Below are 25,350 nucleotides of genomic sequence, written 5' to 3'. Positions count from 1 at the left end.
AGCTAACAACTGTGGCCAATCTTTTTTTTTTTTTTTATTCTTTATCTCCCCAAATCCCCCCAGTACATAGTTGTATATCTTAGCTGCAGGTCCTTCTAGTTGTGGCATGTGGGATGTCAACACAACGTGGCCTGACAAGTGGTGCCATGTCCGTGCCCAGGATCCAAACCAGTGAAACTCTGGGCCACCACAGCAGAGCGCGCAAACTTAACCACTCAACTACGGGGCTGGCCCCTGTATATATTTTCTATTAAATTTCCTACAATAGCAGAAAGGAAAAAAATCAGGCGACTGAAAAAGAAAATGAAGGGGCCAGCCCCGTGGCTGAGTGGTTAACTTCGCTGCTCCACTTTGGCAGCCCAGGGTTTGCTGGTTTGGATCCTGGGCACAGAGCTAGCACTGCTCATCCAGCCATGCTTTGGCACATCCCACATAAAAGAGCTAGAATGACCTACAACTAGGATAGACAATTATGTACTGGGGCTTTGGGGAGAAAAAAAGAGGAAGATTGGTAAAAGATGTTAGCTCAGCGTCAATCTTCCTCACCAAAAAAAAAAAGGCATAAAAAAGAAGAAAATCAGCTACCTAGACACTGGTGGAAGAACAATACCTTGTTTATGGTAAGTTGAATAAAAATTTATTGTCTGAACTTCTTGTTCTTAAAATGCTTTGGAATAGAAAACAAACAGGTCAAGAATCCAGAATGTCTGTGTAACATTTTTGTCGTCACTCTTATTGTTTACATTCATGTCATGAGTTCCTCCCTCTGTGCCCTGAGAAATGACTTCATGACCTCAACAAAAAACCTGGGCTGGACCACACATTTGTTTAAACTACAAGAAATGTTTATGAAATATTTAAACAAGAGTTGAGCGATAAATGTCATAAGCACGCTTTACAGATGCTTCCATACATCTAACCAAAAATGCAATTTAAATTCATAGAAAAAAAGTACTCATTACAGATCTAATGTTACAGCTCAGGCAATATGGGAACTCAAATTTCAAACCAACTATGTGACCTAAAATTAGTTTTATATTGAAAGAGTTGCCCTTTAAAATATATTTTAGTTACAGTAGTTTCTCTGGGAGAAAAAAAAAATGTCTATTTACATCTGAATTAGTTATTTTATCATTTATTTTATACCAACTCATTATAATTTGTGAATTCTAGAAATAGCTATTTTATTGACATTGGTAACGTGCTGGAATAACTAGGTTTTCAGTACTTGAAAAGAAAATGATTGTGGAGAGTATGCTGATTATTGGTTATTAGAATGTAGAAAGAGACTGACAAAGCGAGTTGCTAAGGAAATTAAGGGTTTACGTTTTCCATGATGTGCTTATAATAACACTGACTTTGCTGTACGTTTGCTGAAATGGTGTGGTATTTAGCTGGGAAACAGTTTATCTGTTTATTTTAATAATGATAGTGTCTCTAGGAATGGCTTCTAAGTACAGATAACGATCCTATGCCACTGTCATTATGCCATTAACCATAAAAATACAACTGAATACCAAGCACTGTACCTAGTTGGGTTTTCCCTAAAGACTATTGAAAGGAATCTTCAAATGTTTCCTTTAAAAACATTTTGGTGACTTTCCCCCAGGTTCTAACAAGCTACATCAAAATAGAAGTCATTTCGTGGAAAAAAGGAACCCCACAGCACTTCTTTTTAATAACTGTTGAGCTACAAAATTTTATTGTCATCTTTTGATGTTCCCTCTAGAGGATGTAATGCACAAAAGCATTGCCACGGAACATATAAAATTACAAATGAAATTTATTGTAAAAAGTAGAATGTCTTCTAGACTGGTGTCAGTATTTATTTCATTCATAAACCAAAACCGCAGTATAATATATTCATTGTCAGCAAGTTCATGAGTGTAAATTGCCATACAACGTTATTGACTGATATAAGACAGATAGTGAAAAGACAATTTAAATTTACTCTTCCAAACATAAACTGTTCCACAAAAGCACTGTAAAAACTCCTTCAAGATTTTGGGTTGTGCTTGACATTTACGGTTAACTACATAATTTGGTCGTGTCGTAATCCACTGTGTTTGGCAATTTGGCGTTAAATGCCTGCAGAGCTGACAGGATCCTGACCACCTCACTAGTAGACAGCTTGAGTCTGTGACGAAGCAAGCAAGAGAAAAGATCTAGACGCCGCTGACCAGGTGGGGAGAGTTTATTTACACGGTCTCTTATCTCTAGAAGTTGCAAAAGTGCTGAGTCCTGGGATCCCTGAGTGTAGGGGTAGTCCAGCTGCAAAATCAGGTCCCGAATTGCTTCAGGGTCAAAGTGCATGCTGTAGCCAAACACTTGAATGTTATTGATTTTCATATAGCCCAGGTTCCGCGAAGGGTCAATAAATTCCAGAGGTTCGTAGTAAATGCTCTCATTGCCATTGGGGCCGTTGGACTTGATGCGGCTTCTCAGGTAGATGTGGACAGTCTCAAAAAAGGTCTTCCATTTGTTCCCCAGAGTCAGGGACCAGTTATAGCACTGCAGGGGGAGGTCCAGCTTAGTCCGCTCCCAGTCTGGAAAGCTGTTTTCATTCACAGGCATAAACCAGCTCTCAGAGTGGCTGCCTCCGAAGGGATTGACGTAGACAGCCAACACGGGCTCCAAGGTGCTGTTTTTAGTTAAGCAAATCTGTAACGACAGCCCCAGGATCATGTGGACCAAACTGGACTTGTACTTGTTGCTCTTCAAAGTGAGCAGCATGCGCTTCCGCCAGGAGGGGTCAAACCAGCTGTTGAGGCGCATGTCGTTGCTGATGAAGATGGCGTGGACTTCTATTCGTCTGTCTGTTTTCTGCAACAGGTACTTCATCTCGAGGTCTTGCAGGTCGGTCTCGAAGCCAATGTAATGGTCCGTGGCCTCGGCGACCTCGGGCTTGCAGAGGCCCTGGCTCAGCATGTAGCCCGTGTTGCAGGCGCCGCAGCGGGTGCGGTTGTCGGGGGCGCAGCTCAGGCAGGCGGCGGCGTCGCCCACCGCGCAGGGCAGGGGCGTGGTGCAGGCCACCTGGTCGCTGGGACACGTGCACGAGTGCGTCTCCTCCGAGAAGCTGCCCAGCAGGCCGTTCTCGTTGCAGTAGAGGAAAGACTGGATGCGCGTGAGCCAGTAGGTGGAGGTTCTAGAAACACAAAACAAAACGGAGCTGTGTAAATGCAAAGACATTCTTTGTGTGCTGCAGTAAAGCTCATCTTAGCCGTGAAAGCTTCGCTATCATTTCTTCAGGTCATCTCCAGCCAAGTATTTAACTGTCATGAAAGATCCATGTAGTTCATAAATGAAAAAATTATAAATATTTATATATTTATTAATAAATATATTTAATATTTAAACATGAAAATATATAAATATAAAAATTAAATATAAATATTCAAAATATTGAAATATTAAACATTCAACTATAAAAATATATATTTGTATAAATAAATATAATTTTTATATAAAGTATAAATTTAATATATTATGTTTATTAATATAACATTATTGTTGTATGTTATATAACATATGTTAATATACAATATATAAATTATAAATTTATATAAAATATAAATTTAAAATTTCTTTAATATTATATATTATAAATATATACCTTATATATTTATATCTGTATATTGTATTTATAAAATTTGTATATAAAATTTATGTATTTTATATATAAAAGAAAGTTTTAAGTATTATATATATGTTTATATATAGTTTATAATATATAAAATACAAAATATATATTTTCTATGCTATATATTATATATAAAGATTTACATATTATATTATATTCCTATATTTATATTACATGTATATTTTGTTCATCATTGCACAAGATTATATATGGAGAGAGATACTTGGTTTGAACTGGACTACTGCATGGAATGCCTTCTGAAGAGATTGTATGCCATCTCACTCCTGTACTTGGAAGCTGATTATGAATATAATTGGGTAGCTTATTATTTTGAAATGATATCTAATAACAGGAAATAAAAATGCTTTTTTCATAAAATATCTAAAGCAGAATTAGAGCATAGAAATGATGATTGTTCATTCATTTACTCTTAGCTTCAGAGAGCACTAATGTTGCGAAAAGCCGAAATAGAAAGAAAATAGAAATGAAAGAAAAATAAATTCTAAATTGTCACTCAGAGTATTTAAATCCTAGGGGTTTATCAACATTGAAAGAACAAGTACCCGCTGAGAGGGAAAATATTATTAAAACATGTTTGATTTTATTCTTGCAGGCTGCTCAAGAAAATTGTTGAAAATATCTCATTAAAACCAACTACAAGTTCTTTTAAGAATGGTTAAGTGTGTTAGTTTAATGTGTTTGATTTCAGTCATTAACATTTTTTTCTTATTTATACCCAGAAATCAGTCTAATCATGATGCAAATTTAAGATCTTATTTTTCCTGTTTTTGCACATTATTCAAACTCTTTTGGTGTGTTTAAAATCTCAGTAAAATAATGAAGGAAAACTGCATGGCCGTGAAATCAGATAATTCTTTGATTCTTTAGTGCTGCTTTCTCATCCTAGCTGTATGATCATGGAAAAGTTACATAGCTTCTATAACCCACAGTTCTCTCATGGGAAAAATGGGCCTGGTAATATCTTCCCTAGTGAGTTCTTGTGAGAAATAGGCTCAGACTGTATGTATGTGCTTAGAACACGGCACAGTGGATGTATCATGGTAGACACTCAAAAAATGCATCTCTTTTCGGTATTCTTATGCCTTTCTGGCATTCATTACTTAGTACACATGAGATTTCTGCAAAATGTCTCTATTGTACTCAATCTTTCAGACTTACTACACTGCTGTCATTTTATTGTATTTGTGTATGCTGAATACTGGCAAAATACAGGTATTAATCTGTGTGCATAATCAATAAAACCAACTTATTAAGATATTCAGAGCCATATTTGAGCTATTTATATTATATAGTCATTTTTGGTCCCTGTCCATGCTCCTCTTGCAACATAACACCATTTTTTTTAAGTAAGCTCTTTCCTGTTTTCCCAAATAAATTAAATAATTCCTGTATTCCCTCTCATAATGTGTACTAATTTTTCTACATAGTGCCTTTTTCCACTTAAAATTTTATATTACTGTGTACTTACTTGTTTATACTCCATTTTTCCCATTAAATATAATATCCAGGTAGCCCGAATCCTGTATGATCTGTTTATTACCGTATGTCCAGTGCTTAGTAAAATGCCAGGAGATTACAGCCCTTAAATATTTACTGAATATGGAATCAAATGCAGCAATGAATTAAAGGAATATTTTCTCAATAAGTGTCTTTTTAAGTGAAATATAAAGCCCTAAACTGCATGTTTAATACAGTTGTAAAGACCTTGCTCCCAAGTGGCAGAAAGTGGAGTTACACAACGTACTTTGACATTTCCACAGTTAAATACATAAAAAGCCTTTCTTTTCCAGCATTCCTTAAATGTAACTGTTTTCAGTAGACCCAGAGGAAAAAGGAAAGCCAAACCAAACCCAACCAAAACATAAAACCTTTTCCTCTAAATTAATTCTCACACTGGAAGACACTAACTGGAAAGCTAACCCTATCAAATTCATTTCCAACTTTCTCTAGATACTTTAAAAATAACTTTTCAGAAAAATCCTCCCAGGGTTATGGCCAAGGGTTGTGAAATAGCAATGCTGTGAGGCACTTTGGCAATCTGTGAGTGTTACATCTCTATACAAGTCTCTCTCCTCCTCTCTCTCCCTCTGGTTCCTTGGTATTTTGCACAAAAAGCTTCCTTTTTCTGGTTTATACGATAGCTTGATCAATTATTTCAGTATTCAGTCTCAGAATATAGAAATTATTGCTGATTTGTTGTCTGCAGTTACTGATCTGTTTATGTCATCAGTTCTCTTTCTCAATCTCTCTCCCTCTTGCGTTCTCTCTCTCTCTCTTTCCTCCCTCCCTCTTTCATTCTTTCTCTCTCTTTCTTTCTTTCCTACCTTCCTCTCTCCCTTCCTCCCCCCTTTCCCTCTGTCTTTCTTTCTATAGTTCTATTTATGTCCAACTAATAGAAAGAATATGAAATATATATCTTATCTAGGTTGAAAATTATATTTCCTTCCCTGAAACCAATGCATACATTCCCTGAGCCAATTCATCTCTCACTGTAAGCTCTAATCAGGTTTCCAAATCATAAGCACAAACAAAAAATGAAATAAATAGACCTAAGGCGAAAGGCAGAGCTCAAAAACTAGGGCACTGTAGAAAGAATCATTTGGACACTTTAGAAAAGCAATGGCTTTCCCAGCTTCTAGTCTTTTCTGATCCTTCTCACATCCTTGCAGATACCTTACTGACAGAATGTGTTTTAGCTTCATGGATTTCAGCTTGTCATGTATGAATATTGATAACTTGGTGCACCGTCAAAGCTCGCGGACCCTGGGATGGAGGAGCTAGCATGTGGATTTGCTTCCCTGTTGCTTCTCCTCCTTTCTCCCCTACTCCCTATCTTTTAACTATTTTACTGTATTTCACACGTAGGGAACATATTTTTAAAGGAAAAAGTTTATCGATCTTTTCTTTATTCCTTGTAAAATCTTGGAGAAAATAGCAGTCAAAAATAGAGAACAGAGCCAATTTGAAGATTAAATATCAATGTTTTACTTACTCAAAAGATCTCATACTTTTTTTTGTTCCCCAACCAAGTAAAAGTTAACTGTTTTTTTCTTTATTTTAAAACTTAAAATTTTCTTTTGAAGAGGAATGTCTTCAAAATGAAAACTAGGCTGTATCAAGTTTCTTTTTTAAACAATATTTTTGTAACCCTATTATTTTTTATTTTTATTTTTTGCAGGGAAAGATTCACCCTGAGCTAACATCTGTTGCCAGTCTTCCTCTTTTTTCTTTCTCCTCCCCAAAGTCCCAGGGCATGGTTGTATATCCTAGTTGTAAGTCCTTATAGTTCTTCTATGTGAGCCGCTGCCACAGCATGGCAACTGACAGGTAGTTTGGTTTCACCATTGGGAAACAACCCGGGCTGCAGAAGTGGTGAGAGTGCTCAACTGTAACCACTAGGCCATCAGGGCTGCTCTCAAGTAAGTTTTTTTTTTTTTTAACTCTGTTTCCTTTTATACCTAAATGTTAAATCAAAGTAATACCACATTTTTTCTTCTCATATGTAACCTTTATTCACACAAACTATTTACAGTCTATGAGAGCTAAGGATAAAGGATGTAATGTTGAAAGATGAACTACTGGCAGGCAGGTCTTTTGCTGCTTTTTATCAAACACGTAGCATTGTTCTTGATGTCTACTTAATAGCACTTCAATAAATATTTACTAAATAAAGGAAGTAAGAAAGGAAAGGAGAAAGGAAGGAGGGAGAGAGAAAGAAATGAAAGTGAAGGAATGAGATTATGGAAGAATGGAAGAAGGAAACCAGGGAAAGACAGAGTATTAAAAAAACTATTGACATGAAAATTACAATAATATTGAGCAGTTCAAGGAGTATTGGAACTCCTTATCTATCAGGAAGAGAGTTTGTCTAAAAGAGCTTTTAGGAGATAGTATTCCAAAGAGGAAAATAGCTTCCAGAGTTAAGTTAAAATTACTTGGAAAAAAATCTAATTTGCTAAAAAGTCTGTAGCATGTTTGTATTTGAGAAATCAGGCTGCATACTAATTTGAGAAGTTTAGATGACTGTCTAGTCCTGATGTCTGTGTTCAGCCTGTAATATTCTCCATGTAGTTAAGATCTGCTCTCCTCCACAGTGTACATGTTGCATGAGGGTCTAAAGAGCATTAGACTACAGTGTATGGAGTATGAATACCTGATTTCTAGGCCAGACTTTTATCTATATAACTTTCCAAACTTTAATGTGTTCATCTGTGACTTCGCTTGCTGATCTTTTGTCAGGCTCAAATGATGTAACATATAAATCCCATCATTACAGAGTCTCCTGTGGTAGCTGCTCATAATGAAACAATATAAATGAAAAGCTTATCTCTAAAATCTTGCTGTTATTAAGACTATCAAGGAAGATACGGTCTTATCCCCATAGTTTTGATTGATGTGAAGTGTGATTTGTGAAACAGATTCCTGGGTCCCAGACATACTATAAGAATTTCTAGGAGTCAGGTCCAGGAATCTATCTAAAATATGCAGTCCCAGAGGGCCATTAGGTACACAGAGGCTGCAAGTTTCCTATGTATGAAAATTAACAAACAAAACCACTATTAGGAACTCTTTAAAGACCAGCCATCAGCATGTAAGAATATGTCCAGAAGAAGGTAGTTAAATTTCTGTAGAGAAGAGGGCAGCAGCAGATGCTTTTGAATTAAAACGCATTTGGGGCTCTGTGGCCACTGCGTACACTAACCTTTGCAAACACTGCACTGGAAATTTTTGGCGTACATATATGCAGAAGAATAAACCAAACACCAAAGCCTACCTTAATAAATTAATTCTACTATATTAAAGCAGTATTAATTAACTATTCAGTGAATAACTCTCATGTCATGGGCCAGCCACTTTGCATTTATCATTTTTAACTCTTCACAGTAGCTTGTAAAGGTTAACCCCATTTTAAAATTTGAAAAATCCTGAGGCTCATAGTTTTAATGACTTTCTCAGTTATGCACCTATTAAGTATTACAGTGAAGATAAATTCGGAGAAGTAAATCAAAATATTACTTCTTTAAAATGTGTGTTGAAAGTATTCTTCCTTGGAATAACAAGGAAAAGTACATAACAAATGACTTTAGGAAAATATCCATTTATTGTCATAGCTGGACAACATCAGAGATAAAATAATTTTTAATTATTATATAAAATTTAGGTTCTTGAGTGACAGTTCACTATATTGGCTTCAATTGCTTTTTAGGAGCCAAACTATCAACTTAGAATCTTGTTTCACTCACCTCATATGTAAATAGGAATAAAATATAGGTGGTTGTAAGAATGAAAGCATAATTGCAGGAAAAGCACTTAGAAGAGTGCCTGTGCACAGAATAACGGGAAATAAATTTAAATGTTTATTCTCATTATCACTGTTATTACTACTGTTATCTTTTAAAGAAATATCGTTGTATGCAGTTTCTTTATAACAAAGGCTTTTTTGCTCCAGAAAATGGAAAATTTCACTTTATCTTCAACAATTCATGCATTATATGCATAATATTTCACTGTATCTCTGCATTTCACCTTTATCAAATAGACATAATTATTGATAACATGATCTAGACTGTATTTAAAAGTACATGCATGGCCTCTTTGTGATAGTTTTGAAAGTCTCAAAAATCTGAAAAACAATATTGCTCATACTCAGGACATATATTTCTGATGCATAACAGTTCGCACTGACTTATTAGAACATATGTTGATACAAAAACAATCACGTCGTCTCATGGTTAAATCCTCTCTGAGCACTAATAATCTTGTTTCAAGGGTCCCTTATTCCAACCCTCTAATCTTTTATTGCTCTCCAAATCTGTGCAATGTGTATCTGAATTTTAAAACCTGTTAGACAATATAACTTCAGCATCTTCTTGAAGTTAAATATCATTCTTTTGGGTAGGGCTTTCCATTTCAGCCTTCATAGATTTGTTCTTCTCAGACCTTAATACTTTAACCTTAATGTGAATTTGGGATTAAGCACTCATAGCCTTTTAAACAATCATAAGCCTATTATTAGCTCAGTCACAGATAATACCAAATAATATTCTGTCACTGGGCCTCTTCTATGCTGCTCTGTCCATCTCAGCCTTGCCAGCGTGGCCTGGGGCTCTTGTTGACACTCCTGACACATGCTAGTCTCACTCCTGAAAATAATTTTACACATGAGAAAAAGAACGTCCTTGTCAAAGTTCCCTCAGCTATGTCTCCCAAAGAAGTGTATATTTATCACATGTGTGTATAGATAGACATCTGCAGACCTATAGACACATATATAAACACATACACACACATTTTAATTTATGAACCTGAATTCGAGTATCTACTAATAACTTTGGCTTGCAGGAGGACAAGGAGCAACTGAGTGAAGCTGTTGAAGATATAGGTTCTATTTTAAGCATAATATTAGCCCATGGTAACATTCGTTGAGGTTTTATCACATGCACAGTACCTTGCAGGCATTGCTTCATTTAATCTTCACAATTCTCACTACTCCCTGAGGTAAGGATGCTTGTTACCCCAATTGATAGATAAGGACATGAGTTGTAAAAGCTTAAATAAATAGAATTTGTCAAAGGTTAAGCAGCGAGTAAGTGATAGAACTGAAAGTGCATCCCTGGTCTTTATTACTCCTAATAACTTTTAGGATATGACATCAAAAGCAGAAGCAACAGGGGCGGGCCCAGTGGCGCAGGGGTTAAGTTTGCGCACTCTGCTTCGGTGGCCCAGAGTTCGCAGGTTTGGATCCTGGGCATGGACCTACATACTACTCAATAAGCCATGCTTTGGTGGCATCCCACATACAAAATAGAGGAAGATTGGCCCAGACATTAGCTCAGGGAAATCTTCCTCAAGCAAAAAGAGAAAGACTGGCAGCAGATGTTAGCTCAGCACCAATCTTCCTCACATATACACACCAAAAAATACAAACAACAAAAGCAAACATTAATAAGAGGGACTACAGCAAACTAAAAAACTTCAATCCAACTAATTTGTAATTCATTTCATCGAGTGGTGTACACAGATAAATCTGCTTACTTCTTAGAGAGCTATTGGAGCATTTTGTCCACATTTTGTCCATTCGCATCTATGCTGCATTTGATACTATAGTTCAAGAAAATATTACCAAAAAAAAAATTCCCAGAGTCCACATTTTCCTCCAAAGATTACCGAAACTTGCAATATTTTGCCACAAAATCACCTTAGATATTAAGTTAAAAAGACTGAAAAAGGACTTATTATGTGCAAGTTCAAGCTATTAAGTGGTTAGTGTAATTGAGGAATATTGACACGGATGCAATTATTTTGCAAATATAGGTAAATGAGGCCACTCTTATGTGCTTCCATAACATTGTGGTTTTCACCCACTATGATATTCATTATACCAAGTCATTATTACCCAATCATCTGTATCTCTCATTACATTACACATGCTGTGAGGGAAAAGATATGTTTGTTTACTTCACCATTTTATTATCATCAGTTGACAAGTGTTTATGATTAAATTCCCCCATCACAACCTTCTAAACCTTTCTTGATCTTAAAATCTGTGCATAGGGCTTGAAATTTGAAAATCTAAGCAATATAATTTTGGACTTTTTAAAAAATAAAATATTTATGAATAGATCATTTCATTTCATCTTTCACAGATTTGTTCATCTCTGGCTCTAATATTTCGAACTAAATATAAATTTGACATGAATAAATTAATCAATGAATGAGAGATGAGGAAGCTGAAAAAGCAAATTTAAGACTAAATTGGAAATGCTCTTGGTTGTATTTTTTAAGTATTTCATATCATTTTCTTGATATCTGGTGATCGATAAATGCTTTTAAAAATTGTCTGATTTTCATAATATGTTTTTTTAAAGTATGTTTTATGACCAATTTCTCACCAATTTAAAGAAAATCTATAAAATGTACTTGTTGGACATGGAAAATTTGAAAACAAACAGCTGTATCATTTAAATATTTTAATCAAATTTTAATGTATTTCTAAAAGTGATACTATTAATTTTTAAACCATCATTTCCAAATAAATTAACAAAATATAATTTGCCCAGATCCAATGTCCATCTATATAACCATGAGCACACTTATGATGTGAACTGTCTATGATATCCTTACATCTGTGTGATAAACATCCTTCCAACTTGAGTGCCTCTGAACTTATCATTTTGTTCTCTTTTCATACAACCATCATTCTTATCCAAAATGGTGGATATCAGTTCATCTCTTTGTGCCCAACTAAAGCAAGAACCTGGTTTCTGGAGGCCCTGTACCTGCTCTTTTTGTCATTTTATTACATTTGTTTACTGCTAACTTAATCTTTTTAAAATTGATCCATTTCTAATTGCATGACACCCCAATATCTTTCTTATAAAATACGAATAAAAATTTCGCATAACTTTTGAAGCCCTCTACCATATGACAACACCTAGCTCCTCTGCTTCGCCAATTCAAGATGCAAGTTGAATCATTTCTACTCTAAACAGTCTTCCTTAGCAATTAAGTCTTACAAAGACTTAATTCTTTGAATGAGTATATCAGTTATCTGTATTACTGTATTTGTATTTAAGCCATGTATAAACATATATTGTTGTTTAATAGATTCTTGTCTCATTATTTCAGCTGAACTATAGCATTCATGATAACATCTGTAATTTTCTATGTCAGTTTTTCTTTTTTTTTAAAGATTGGGACGTGCACCAACAACTGTTGCCAATCTTGGGTTTTTTTTTTCTGTTTTTTCTCCCCAAATCCCCCAAGTACATAGTTGTATATTATTAGTTGTCAGTCCTTCTAGTTGTGGCATGTGGGATGCCGCTTCAACGTGGCCTGATGAGTGGTGCCATGTCCATGCCCAGGATCCGAACCAGAGAAACCCTGGGCCATCAAAGCGGAGCGTGGGAACTTAACCAATCGGCCATGAGGCCGGCCCCAGCGTGTCAGTTTTCTTAATTGGAATCTAACCTCCTCAGAAAGAAGAAAATAAGTGTTGTTTCACTGGAATCCCTACAGACCATCAAAGTGCCTTGCCACCCAACCCTTCAAACAAAAATGCTCATTCAAAATTGAATTATGAGCTTAGATTTGTGGAAAACTGTCAGAGGAAATACTCTTAGAAACTATTCAACACAAAATGCCAAATAATTCTGGCATTGAAATTGTTTAGAATGTATTCATGATCTGGACAAAAAGATGGAGTGAACTTCAGAGGTAGAAATTGAAGTGAAAGAACAAATATGAGGGAAGATGTTGATGGACCTGTTTTAGTGGATTTGGTGGCCATCTTGGATTTGGGGAACAAAGTCTAGGATACTGGAAAAGCAAGAATCTGAACTAGAGACCCACTATATAAAGCCGGGCAGGCAGACACTATGCACTTAAAGAAGGAGTCAGCTTAAAAACAAAGCAAAACAAAACAAACCTCTAGAAAAGGAAGAGAGCAAAATGAGTGCCTGGGTCACCAACTAACTACCCCGAGTAAATCAAAGGAGGTTTCAGAAGCATTTAACTGTTTCTTAAAGTTGTTACTTTAGTTATATTAAGAGATGCAATCGCCAACTGCCCTGAATTAGTCCAAACCCCACCACAAGAGCGACACCTGTGCAGACAGGGTGAGAAGTGCCCAAAAGTTACCTTTGCTTCGTTTTAATGGTAAGATCTCCACCCCAGGAGGAGCTTATGCCTTATTAGCATAATATGCAATATACGTGAAAGCATCTTTTCAAACTATGCCTGTGAAAGCTTATACCTACCTCTACATGTGAGGGCAAAACTTCCCTTTTGAGTATTCATTCCCCGTCTGAAATAAAAGACCCTGCTTTCCCTTGCTTGGGGAGCCATGGCTTTGGAAGTGATTCCCCATGGTTTCCATTATTTGCTGCAAATAAATATTTATTTGTCTGACAACTAATTCTGGTGAAGGCTTTGATTTCAACTTACCAAGAGGCAAACCCACTTTGGTTTAGTAACACCCGCCCTGACCTCATTGTTAGTGGAATGGAAAATACATAATCTACAAATTCAAAAACTTTTAGAAAATATATAATCTAAAAATTCAAAAGCACAAATTAAAATAATAACTTACTTTAAAGTGCTCAAAATTGTTGTAGTGCAGCAAAATTGAACATAAATATATTCTAGAGGATTGTACATTCAGTAAAGGACTTGAAGAATCAATATAGACAAAATGATTTTGACCATGAGCTGACAATCACAAATAAAAAAACACACAAGGAACCAAGGTACCAAGAGTAAGAATCAGCAAAAAGCAGAATCACGAAAGCATAGATTACAGAAACTGGAATTGATATTAGTCAATTATCAGCAACATGTTTAAGTAATTTCAAGGGAAAGACTATCTTTCTAATATCAGGGACTATCAAAACAAATGTTAAAAATAAATTTGAAAAAATGAAAGAACATGTATAAGATAATGATGATTTCAATTTAAACCTCCTTAGAAGGTAAAACAGCAGATTAGCAAAACTGAGCTAAAAATTGGTGAATTAAATAGAAAAGAAAACTGATGCAAAGAATACATACCTTAGAGAGGAAACGAGATTGGAAATATAAAATATAGAGAGATGATAATATGAGAAACACTACCAAATATCTAACCAGAGTTCCAGAGGCAGAGAATAGAGAAAATGGGGGAGATTCCATATTAAAATGATGGTAAGTGAGAATTATCCAAAATTGATGAAATATAGCAATCTTGAGATTCATGAAGCACAGCAAATTCCAAACAGTATAAGTAAATAAAACTACACATCTGTTCACATCATACTTAACATGCAGTTCATGTTATATATGCAACAAAATTTTGTTATAAGGAACAGAATATAAAAATATTAAAAAAAGACGTTAAAGGACAAATAAATCAATACAATTATATGTAAAATTTACAGATAGAAAGACTCATTAAGACAGATATCAATTCTCCATAAATGTATGTCTATTTTTAATGCAATTCCAATAAAAATTCCTACAATTTTGACTTTTTTTTTTTGGTAAGCAAGATCCACCCTGAGCTTACATCTATTGACAATCCCTCCACTTTGTCTGTGGCTTGCTGCCTAAACATGGCTGAGGAGTCATGTAATTATGTGCCCCAGATCTGAACCCGCAAACCCGGGTCACCAAAGCAGAGTGCACTGAACTTAACCACTAGGCCACAGGGCCAGACCCTACTTTTTTTTTTAATTGAAAATCTGTGTAACACCAGAGTAGCTTGTCTTGGATCAACCCTCCCAATGATAACAATTACAAAATTTGAGCAAAATAGAGCAATTAGATGAAGAGCTATAGAATGACCAAAAGAGCCAGAAGCTAAATGAGTTTTTAGCCTTAAAGAAGAGAACAACAACAATTGAGAGACTGAGATTTGCATTCATCTGGTTTTGCCCTAAGGGCACTCCCAATCTGGACAACATGGGGAGGATGAATCTAAACCAGAAAGCACACTCTTGATGGCTTGATGTGTGAAGGATGGAAATGGGGAGCTGCCAGAGAATGTGTAAACTGAGGGAAAGAATTCTGCAAGAAGAAAATAAAAAAGAGACAGAACTTGGAATAAATTCCCCTCAAATCCATGACTGATAGACTTTCAGTCAATCAGAAAGTGAAGCTTTCTTGCCTATCACAAAGAAGACAGTGTTTGCAGTTTAGATAGTTCCAAGGTAGGGTGGCTTGGTAAACACCTCTTGCTTTACATTCAAATTCCAGAAAAGCAATGTCTTTATAGTAAAGATTGTCACAAGACTAAAGATTAGCCCTAAACTAGATGTTCACTGAAACAGACTCACCATAATAAAATGTTAAATGAAATATTTACAAAGACAACATGGCTAACAAATAATAAAACTGCCTGCCAAATTAAAAATCAACATTATTCCAATAAAAATAACCAAAAAAAATAAAATTCAGAGTCAATATATACTATCATCTATAATGCCTAATACATAATTATGAGAATTGTGAATAAGCAAGTAGATGTCATTCATAGCCAAAAGACAAAGTTTTGATAAAAACAGATTCCAAGACAGCCTAATAAATATCATTGATATTTACTGAAAAGCATATTAGCCATTTTCAAACTAAAAATAAACTCAGAGAATTTGTCACAAGAAGATCTAAATTATAGGAAACACTAAAGGAAATTCTGCGCACTGAAGAAAAATGGAAATTGGATCAAGAACAAATAAAGAGTACAGAAGATAAGAAATATGGAAATAAATATGAACTATATGTGTTTTTCTTCTAATTTCTGTAAAAGATAATTTAATGTTTAACCTGAAAATTATAAATTTTGTATTGAGAGGTTTAACATATCTAAGTACAGAATATATTATAACCATAGGGAAAAAACAAGTGGGTAAATGGAATTATACTGATGGAAAATTCTGTGGGGGATCACAATTAGCCACCCAGAAAGGTCTTTTTTTGGCTTGATTATGTTTAAGGACAAACGACTCAGAAAGAAACTTTGAGCTTCCCCCTAACGGCATAAAAAATTTTAAGATGGAAGGCCTGACCCAGGAAGAAGCTATCAGCATAGATAACTCCAGATGTGGTAGACAGGAAGGCACCTAACAAGGTCGATTTTATCAAAGTTCTCTCTCTCAGGTCACATTGTCTATTGATGGCCCAGCAAACACTTGTTTACCAAACACTTGCTTTTCCATCTCCATGTAAATTGTCTTCCTCCCATTTGAAGTCCCAAAGGGCTACCCTCAACATCCTCCTTTGTCTTTAGCTGAGGATGGTATTTAAGGTGGTGGCTTCAGCCATTTTGGTGAGTCACTCAGTTTTTCTGGGTTTCTCCCATGTATACATGTTATTAAACTTTTGTTGATTTTCTCATGTTATTCTATCTCATGTTAATTTAGTTACTAGACCAGCCGGAAGGACCTAGAGGGTAGTGGAATAGTTCTTCCTCCTCTACAGTTCTTACATTTTACATGAAATGGTAAAAAATTTATTCTTAATAAATTATGGCATGTTAAGGATATACATTTTAATTCCTAGAGTAAGCACTTAAAAATAGCACAAAAAAGAATACTCAATATCCATTGTAAGAATTACAATGGGATGTTAAAATATTTAATTAAATTAAAATTAAGGAAAAAGAAATAAGGAATAAAAAATACAAATGGAAAAATCTATAGAAAACAAATGAGAAGATGATAGACTTAAACCTTATTATTTCATTATTTACTTATATGTAAATGGACTAAACACTTTCATTAAAAGGTAGACATTATGGAGCCGGCCCCATGGCCAAGTGGTTAGGTTCACACACTCTATTTGGGTGGCCCAGGGTTTCGGAGGTTTGGATCCTGGGTGTGGACGTGGCACCACTCATCAGGCCATGCTGAGGAGGTGTCCTACATAGCACAACCAGAGGCACTCACAAGTAGAATATACAACAGAGTATTGGGGGGCTTAGGGGAGAAGAAGAAAAAAAAAAGGAAGATTGACAAAAGATGTTAGCTCAGGCAGCAATCTTAAAAAAGTAAATAAATAAATAAAATTTTTAAAAAAGGTAGAGATTATTGCACTGGATTAAGATACAAAACCCAAATTATATACTGTTTACAAGGAGATTTCTTTGGAAATAAACACAAATAAGCTGAAAGTAAAAATCTGTACAAAGATACAGTATGCATACACTAATAATGAGAAAGTTTGTGTAACTAAATCAATATTAAAGTAGATTTCAAGGCAAGGAGTGTTACCCAAGATAAAGAGATTTATTTTCCAGTGTTGAAGGAATATGTTATTAGAAGGCATAATGATCCTAATGTATAATGCAACTAATAACAGAGCTTCAGGGACCCAGGGGAGGGGAGTAAGAGATAAACACTTGAAAGAACCAAAAGGAAAAATAGAAATGTCCAAAATGATACAAGGAGATTTGTGGGGTTTTTTTTGAAGAAGAAGATTAGCCCTGAGCTAACATTTGCTGCCAATCCTCCTCTTTTTGTTGAGGAAGACTGGCGGTGAGCTAAGATCTATGCCCATCTTCCTTACTTTATATGTGGGATGCCTGCTACAGCATGGCTTGCCAAGCTGTGGGTAGGTCTGTACCTGGGATCTGAACCAGTGAACCCCGGGCCACCGAAGTGGAACTTGTGGATTTAATGGCTGTGCCACTGGGCTGGCCCCTGATACATGGAGATTTTAATACCCTCTCCATAGCTGATAAATAAGTTAGACAAAAGATGAGTAAGGACATAGGAGTTTTGAACAGCATTATGATTCACCATCCAGCATAAAAAGTTACAAACAAAATATACAGAATATATTATATGTGTACTGCTGTACAAGGGCAGATGCAATATTTGCCAGTAAAGACCAAATGCTGTGCTATAAAATAAGTTTCAAGAAACTTTAAAAGTTTGGATATCTACATAGTATATTATCTGATCAAATTAAATTAAATTAGCTATCAATAACCAAAAGGTATTTGCAAAAGCTTCAAATATTTGGAAATTAATCATCATTTTAAGTAAACAGATTATTGATTTAGACTAAGTTTTAAACTGAATTAGATCAAAATTTAAATTTTACCTCCACATAACAACTATACAAAAAATAAAAGCTGGAGCCAGCCTAGTGGTGCGGCAGTTAAGTTCGCATGTTCTGCTTTGGTGGCCTGGAGTTTGCCGGTTGGGATAATGGGTGTGGACCTATGCACCACTTGTCAAGCCATGCTGTGGCAGGCATCCCACATATAAAGTGGAGAAAGATGGGCACAGATGTTAGCTCAGGGCCAGTCTTCCTCAGCAAAAAAGAGGAGGATTGGCGGCAGATGTTAGCTCAGGGCTAATCCTCCTTAACAAAAATAAATAAAATAAAAGCTATATTTTCTCTAACCTTGAGAACATGAATAAATTTTCATCCTCTTTAGCATTTTTATAGCTCCATCCTACTTCCAAGTTCACGATATTTCACCTTTTGGGTAACGCTTCTCTGACCACGGCTGCTTACTTTTTAAGCTCATTTTAAATGTTGCCACTCCGAAGTATTTTCTGAACTACCTAGGGAGGGCTAGGCATCTCCTCTGTACTCAAATTGCAATCTGTACCTATTAAAATAAAATATAATCCTCTAATTATTTGTTTGCATATCTGTCTTGCCAAAGTCTGAAACTCTTATCTATTCATTTTTGTCTTCCTAGTATCCATAAATATTAGGCACTGCACATATTTCCAGTGATTCAAAATGGGAGAATGATTGAAAATGATGGGGTAACTACATGCTTCCCAACTCTTTCCAATGACCATACGGACAGGAATTAGATGTCTCACATATCACGGATTTTTGATGTGCTGCGTGAATTGCTAAATATCAGTGAAATGGATTATAAACCAAGGTTTATGTAGATTCTGGGAAGAATTTTGCAGAATATTAAGTATATAACTCTGTAGATGAGTGGAAAGAGCTCTGGATGAGGATTCACGATTCTTGGGATATAATCCCACTTCTACACTTAGTAATAGAGATACCTATATGCTATCAAAAATAGGGCCCAGTGGCATAGTGGTTGAGTTCACGCATTCCGTTTCAGTGGTCTAGGCTTTGCAGGTTCAGATCCAGGGCATGGACCTGCACTTTGCTCATCCAGCCATGCTGTGGTGGCATCCCACATACAAAGTAGAGGAGGATTGGCACAGATGTTGGCTCAGCAACAATCTTCCTCAAGCAAAAAGAGGAGGATTGGTGATGGATGTTGGCCCAGGACCAATCTTCCTCACCTCACCCTCCCCCAAAAAGTAATAATTGATGTTAAGAATCATTCTCTCTTTATCTTTTTGTCCATCAATATTCCTGCTCCCATTCTTGGTGACTTCAATATCCAGTCAGAAATTCCATCTAATACCTTGGTCTCTCAGCTCCCTGACATTCTCACATTTAACAATTTTGAGTATCTTTATCATTTGCCACCCACTATGTTTTGATTTTCATCCTGCTCCATGTTGGATTCACTGTCCTATAATCATAATAATACTTTTGAACATATTTTCAACTCCCTCCTTTCACTTGGCAAGACCTTAACACTGATTTAACCCAAATCTTGGCTTATTCCGTGCCTATATCTCAACAGTTAAACACACAACCATCTTGACTGGTCTCACTTTATAATCATAAATCTCAAAGGATGCCTCAGGGCTACCTGTTAATCCCAGTCCATTACCCAGTCATTTTGTAAATCCCTATTTACAGGATGAGTATTTTGCACACAATTATTTCTTTTTACATAGACTCACTTTCTCACTCCCATAGGTTGGCTTTACTTCAGATTTAAGTGAGAAAATAGAATAATCAGAAGAGAATTTCTTTATCATTCTACCAGTAAAACCACTAACCTACCTGTTTCTAAATCCACAGGTATGTTGAAACTTCCCACTGATTGCAGTGGCACAGTTGCTTACTCCCTTCTTGAAATGCTCCCCTCATTTGACTTCTTGGATACTCTACTCTTGGTATTTCTCCCATCTCCCCACTTCGCTGGCAGCTCTTACTTATTTTCTTTCTTAGAGTCTTTTCCCCTTTCTGATTTCTAAAGAAAATCATTTTACCTTTTTGAGTTTCTAAGGGTCAAGTTCTCTAATATTTCTACTTTGAACTATAAGCATTACCCAAATGATTGGATCCAGGATCCTTATTTAATTATTGAATAGTAATATATTTTGATGATGCTCAAATGCATATTTTCAGAGCAGATCTAACCCCTATAATCAAAATTAATATATTTAGTTGCCTTTTTAATTTCTCCATTTGGTATTATATGTCTGAAAATGAAACCCCTCTTTCTCTCCCACTCACCCAAACATGTACCAATATTCCCCATTTTACTGGAAGCATTCGCAGGCTTCACCCTGTTGTTGTTGCTCAGTGTCTTGACTTCTCCCTTTCTCTCATACCCAACAGCTAATCTGCCAGCGTAGAATTGATTGAACAGTGGTCTGGAGCAGATGAAGCCAGGCCAATTGGGAGGTTATTGCAGAGGGCCAGGTGAGGGATAATAGTGACTTGGATTAGAGTCATAGCTTTGAGTTAAAGACAAACAGAGTAATGAGAGGGAAACAATGAGCAATTTTATTTATAAATCAGAGTTCATTCTCTCATCTTTATCTTCATTCACAAAACCGCCTTGACCACAAATTTGAAAGAAGCATAAACTTCACTCTCCATCCTCGTCTCAGCCTGAATATTCACAAATGTCATTTCATGTAAATGTCAAACAGTACCTCCAAGGATGAAATGTAGATATTGCAGTACATATTTCACATCTGAATGAACAAAAGAGATCCCACTCCTCATACAGAAATAATCTTCTCCGAAGACAATTTTCCACTTGCTTTTTGATCTATAGAAAACAAATTCCTTGTATTTTAGAATAGTTCTCTCCGTTAACACTTTCACTTTCCACCACCAGTATTCAGAAACAGTGAGGTCAGTCTCTGAGCACCTGATTACACAATCAATATGATAGTCAATGATAAAATATCTTTTTCTAAATTTTCCCTGGCATGAAAATAAAATACTAGACTGTTTGTTTCAATATTGGATGAACAGCCACCCTGGGCTGACTGTATGTGTCTAAAAATGCTGTGATGTCAATGAACCCATTTGTTCATGTGTAAAGTCTGGATAATTACATTTTATCTTTTTTACGTTGTTACTGTGAAAATAAAATTATACAACATATAAACATTCCAATGAAATCTGTTATCAAACAATTTCTGCCTTCCAGATTTTTCCATATCCACTCTATTTATTCTAAATAGAGAAACAGGTCCAAATGGAACTATTTTTAACAATTCAAATATTTCATTTAAAATTTAAGTTTTAGTTGTTAAGATAAAACATTTCTGCATTTATATGTAAGTACTATAGAAATGTATGATAGCATTATCATCCCCATCCTTGGGTCATTCCTTCCTATAGTGCCTATCAGTTTACTTCCTTTGCTGGTTATTAAGCAGTTTCAAATCTTTATCCATATCTTGAAACTAGACTGTCTGCTCACCACCCCACCATCTTTTTAAGGTAGCCTTCTGACTAAGCTCTCTGGTTTTGCCTTGTTTGCCCCTCCCCCACCATCCAGTCTCTACCCAGCACTCAGAGATAATTCTCAAATGTGATTCTCACCAATGCATTCTTCTACCTACAATAATTCAGTGGCCCCATTGTCTCAAGTAACGACCAAATTCCAGGCATGGCGTACAAGGTCCTCTACCTCTCCAGCCTATTCTCTCACTACTCTCTAAGTACTCCATGTTCCACTGTTCATCTCATTTGAATCCTGAGACATCTGGGGCTTATTCTTCAGTGATCTTACAATATTCCAATTTAAGAGACCCTGGTAATCTCTCAGATTAGACTGAACACGCTCCAGTCCTTTTTGGAACATTTCTTTGAAATCTCCCCAAAATCCCCACCCACAATATAATTAAAACCCCTTCACCCTTTAGGACTTCACTACAAAATCATTTCCCAAAAAACCTTCATATGGGGGCCAGTCCGGTGGCACAGTGGTTAAGTTCGCACATTCCGCTTTGGCAGCCCGGGGTTCACCAGTTGGGATCCTGGGCATGAACCTACGCACTGCTTATGAAGTCATGCCATGGCAGGCGTCCCACATATAAAATAGATGAAGATGGGCACAGATGTTAGCTCAGGGACAATCTTCCTCAGCATAAAGGGGAGGATTGGTGGCAGATATTAGCTTAGGGCCAATCTTCCTCAAAAAAAAAAAAGTCTCAAAAGTCAGATGCTCAATGCAATAGCCTTATATGAACATTGCCTGGTGTTGAGGATAAAGTCCCATACACAAAATCATAAATGCAGTTGATGGTTATGCCACAAAACCACCAGAAAAGAATAGTTGCTCATGGCCCTTAAAAATTTCACCTTTTATGAGCATAAGCAAATTTTGTGCTTTCTGTGTATATGTGTCAAATTTTGCAAAATTTGTACAATAATTTAAGGAATGATAATTCGCAACTTTAGAAGTTGATCTGCTTGGCATGCTAAAACAGCAATACTCTGTGGCCCTATTTCACATGATTTTGTTCATCAGGAAGAAAAAGATCATAGGTATTGCAGAGGACTGAATGTTTGTATCCATTCAAATTTCATATGCTGAAATCCTATTTCTCAATGTGGTAGTATTAGGAGTTACGTCCTTTGGGAGCTAATTAGGTAACGAGGGTGGAGCCATCATGAATGGGATTAGTGCCCTTATAAAAGGGTCCTTAGAGAGCAGTCTCACCCTCCTTCCACCATGTGAGGACATAGTGAGAAGATGACCATCAAGAACTAGGAAGTGAGCCCATATCAGACACCAAGTCTCTCAGTGCCTTAATCTCAGTCTCCCAGTGTCCAGAACTGTGAGAAATAAGTTTGTTGTTTGAGCCACCCAGTCTATGGTATTTTTGTTATAGGAGCCTGAACTGATGAACACAGGTATTATCTCTTAATTTTTCTACCAATTTAATATCACATTTAAGTTGGAAATTAAAATCAGAATGAATCAAATGGCTGTTTGGAAAACAGAAGCAATCCAGTATGTCTAGCCATCTTTGGCTTCCTTATTTTCCAGATGAGATTATAGAAAATGATGAATTAGTTAAATGACCATTCCTCATCTATTCAGAAAACAAACAGTACAGCAAGCACTTCAAACCTTGGATTCTCAGGCAGACTTATATAATGTAGAACATCTCAGTGCACAAGTTGTTCCATTAACCAAAATATCATCTGATTGGGAAGAAAATGAGTCATTCTGGATGATATCAGTAGTGACACAAATCAAATGGGTGTTCAAAATGGACTGTTCTTTTTCACTTGCGGGGTAAACCACAACAATACAAATGGGAGCCTCTTATCAATTGGCAGAAAGACAGAGAGCAACTCGGTCACTTCAAGAGCTTAATCTGTTCTGTTGGCAGAAGGGAAAATCCATAAGTTTATTCCTTAGAGTTGCCAATTTGGCCTTAATTTAATTTTTTAACAGTAAATTCACTTTCAAATCATTTGAAAATTAGGTATTAATTTTTTTGCTTATAATCTTATCTTTGTTTTTCTGTTCATTTATTCTCTTTGCCATTTATTATCTTTTGATAATAAAATGATTCTTTAGAGAATTAAAGAAAAAAGATACATAATATGCAAATAACTTCTGCAACCCTGATGTGAAAAGATTAGATGATTAATTTCTTATGCATTTTTACATATGACACATAGAATAAGTATGTATTCTATTACAAATAGTTTGACCTTATAAAGTCATATGTAATTTGCAAGGCAAGGGGTAACAAAGGCCATTTCCAGAGAGAGTTCATCAGATCCACAGAATGTATGTATGAGAGATCAAAACCACATTCTCTCCAGTCCTGGGAGCCACCAAAATGATCGTACACTCCTCATGAGCACCATTAAGTAATAATCACAAATACATACACATATACATCTCACATATATTGACACAGTCCTTGTAACAACTCTATGAAGTGAGTACTATCATTATCCACATTGATGAATGAGGGAACTAGGTACTCAGGGTGTCCCTTAAGTGACAGCACAGACCGTCTATAAAAATGAGCCAGAGGCCATGCTCGTCACAACTCCACTATATTATCTATGATATTCCTGGCTCAAGAAAGACATAAAGTAAAGAAAAGTTGAGATGAGACATTTTTCTAGATAATTATAATTTTAGTCTACCTTCTACAGTGACAGTTGTCCTAAATGTTTTGGCAGCCCAGGTAATCTTTGGCAAAATGTGAGCGACTGTAATGCTTCTGGACTAACCAACACAAAGTGAGATGAGCATGTAACTCACACTGGCATCTTAATATCATCATGCTATGTAATAATCTCTCTACAGCTTAGCCAAGGGCACTCTACTAAAACCCATATTTCACAGATTATGTTAAAGTCTGGTGATAGTGAGAATCATGTAGTATAAATAGGATTCTGAAGTTACTTGGATCAGGTGTCCCAGAGCCATTCTATTCACTTAAGTGAAGAAAGAATGGACCCACCTCAGTGTCTGTTCAGAATCATAATAAATAGATTTGTAGGTTACATGTATCTTCCATGAAAGAAAAAAATTAACAACCAGAAGTAAGTGGATACAGGGCTAAAACCAACTTGCCTTTGACTCTAGAAGTTAAATTATAATCATTGACAAATAAATGGCAAGCAATAGGATATTGGAGTATATGAGGAAGCCATTTGGTGTAAACCTAATTTGGCCTGATTTTGTTTTTCCAAAAAGGCCTGACATGGCCTTTGAGCATGCATTGCATATCTGCTTTAAGCATTTCTGATAGCAATAACAAACGCCCTTAATATGTAGTTGCAACTTCCCCACATTGGCATGTCCTTAAGGGTTAGCATCTTTCCATAGACTAGGAACTGATTGCTGTGCTCAGCTGTGACCACCTGGCTCGAGACAACAGATCTGCCATCTGCTGTGTCCACCGAGACAGCAGACCTGCTACCTGCTGTGTCCATCAATCACTGTGCCGACAGAGCAGTCTCGTGACTATTGTAAAAGGGCCATTTCAAGCATATGTGAAACATGCTCTTTGATGGTATATAACCACTCTGTACACCCCACTTCTTTGGTGCCCTTCCTTCCTTGGAGAAGGAAGGCCCTGGGCCAT

At 36.1% G+C, this 25,350-nt stretch overlaps 1 protein-coding gene across 4 annotated transcripts in view; it reads right to left on the bottom strand.

Moving 5' to 3' along the window:
- Positions 1 to 618: 618 nt before the first annotated feature.
- Positions 619 to 25,350, bottom strand: part of BRINP3 (BMP/retinoic acid inducible neural specific 3) — a 393,852-nt gene continuing 369,120 nt past the window's right edge. For all 4 annotated transcript variants that reach the window (XM_070501568.1, XM_070501567.1, XM_070501566.1 and 1 more), the window contains one exon: positions 619 to 3,145. In XM_070501568.1, coding sequence (XP_070357669.1) covers positions 2,029 to 3,145 — 1,117 coding nt within the window. In that variant the 3' untranslated portion in view covers positions 619 to 2,028. The remainder of the gene's footprint in view (positions 3,146 to 25,350) is intronic.

This window comes from Equus asinus, chromosome 30 (genome assembly GCF_041296235.1).
Source record: "Equus asinus isolate D_3611 breed Donkey chromosome 30, EquAss-T2T_v2, whole genome shotgun sequence".
In the NCBI taxonomy this organism is placed as follows: domain Eukaryota; kingdom Metazoa; phylum Chordata; class Mammalia; order Perissodactyla; family Equidae; genus Equus; species Equus asinus.
This window is presented reverse-complemented; position numbering and strand designations above follow the sequence as displayed.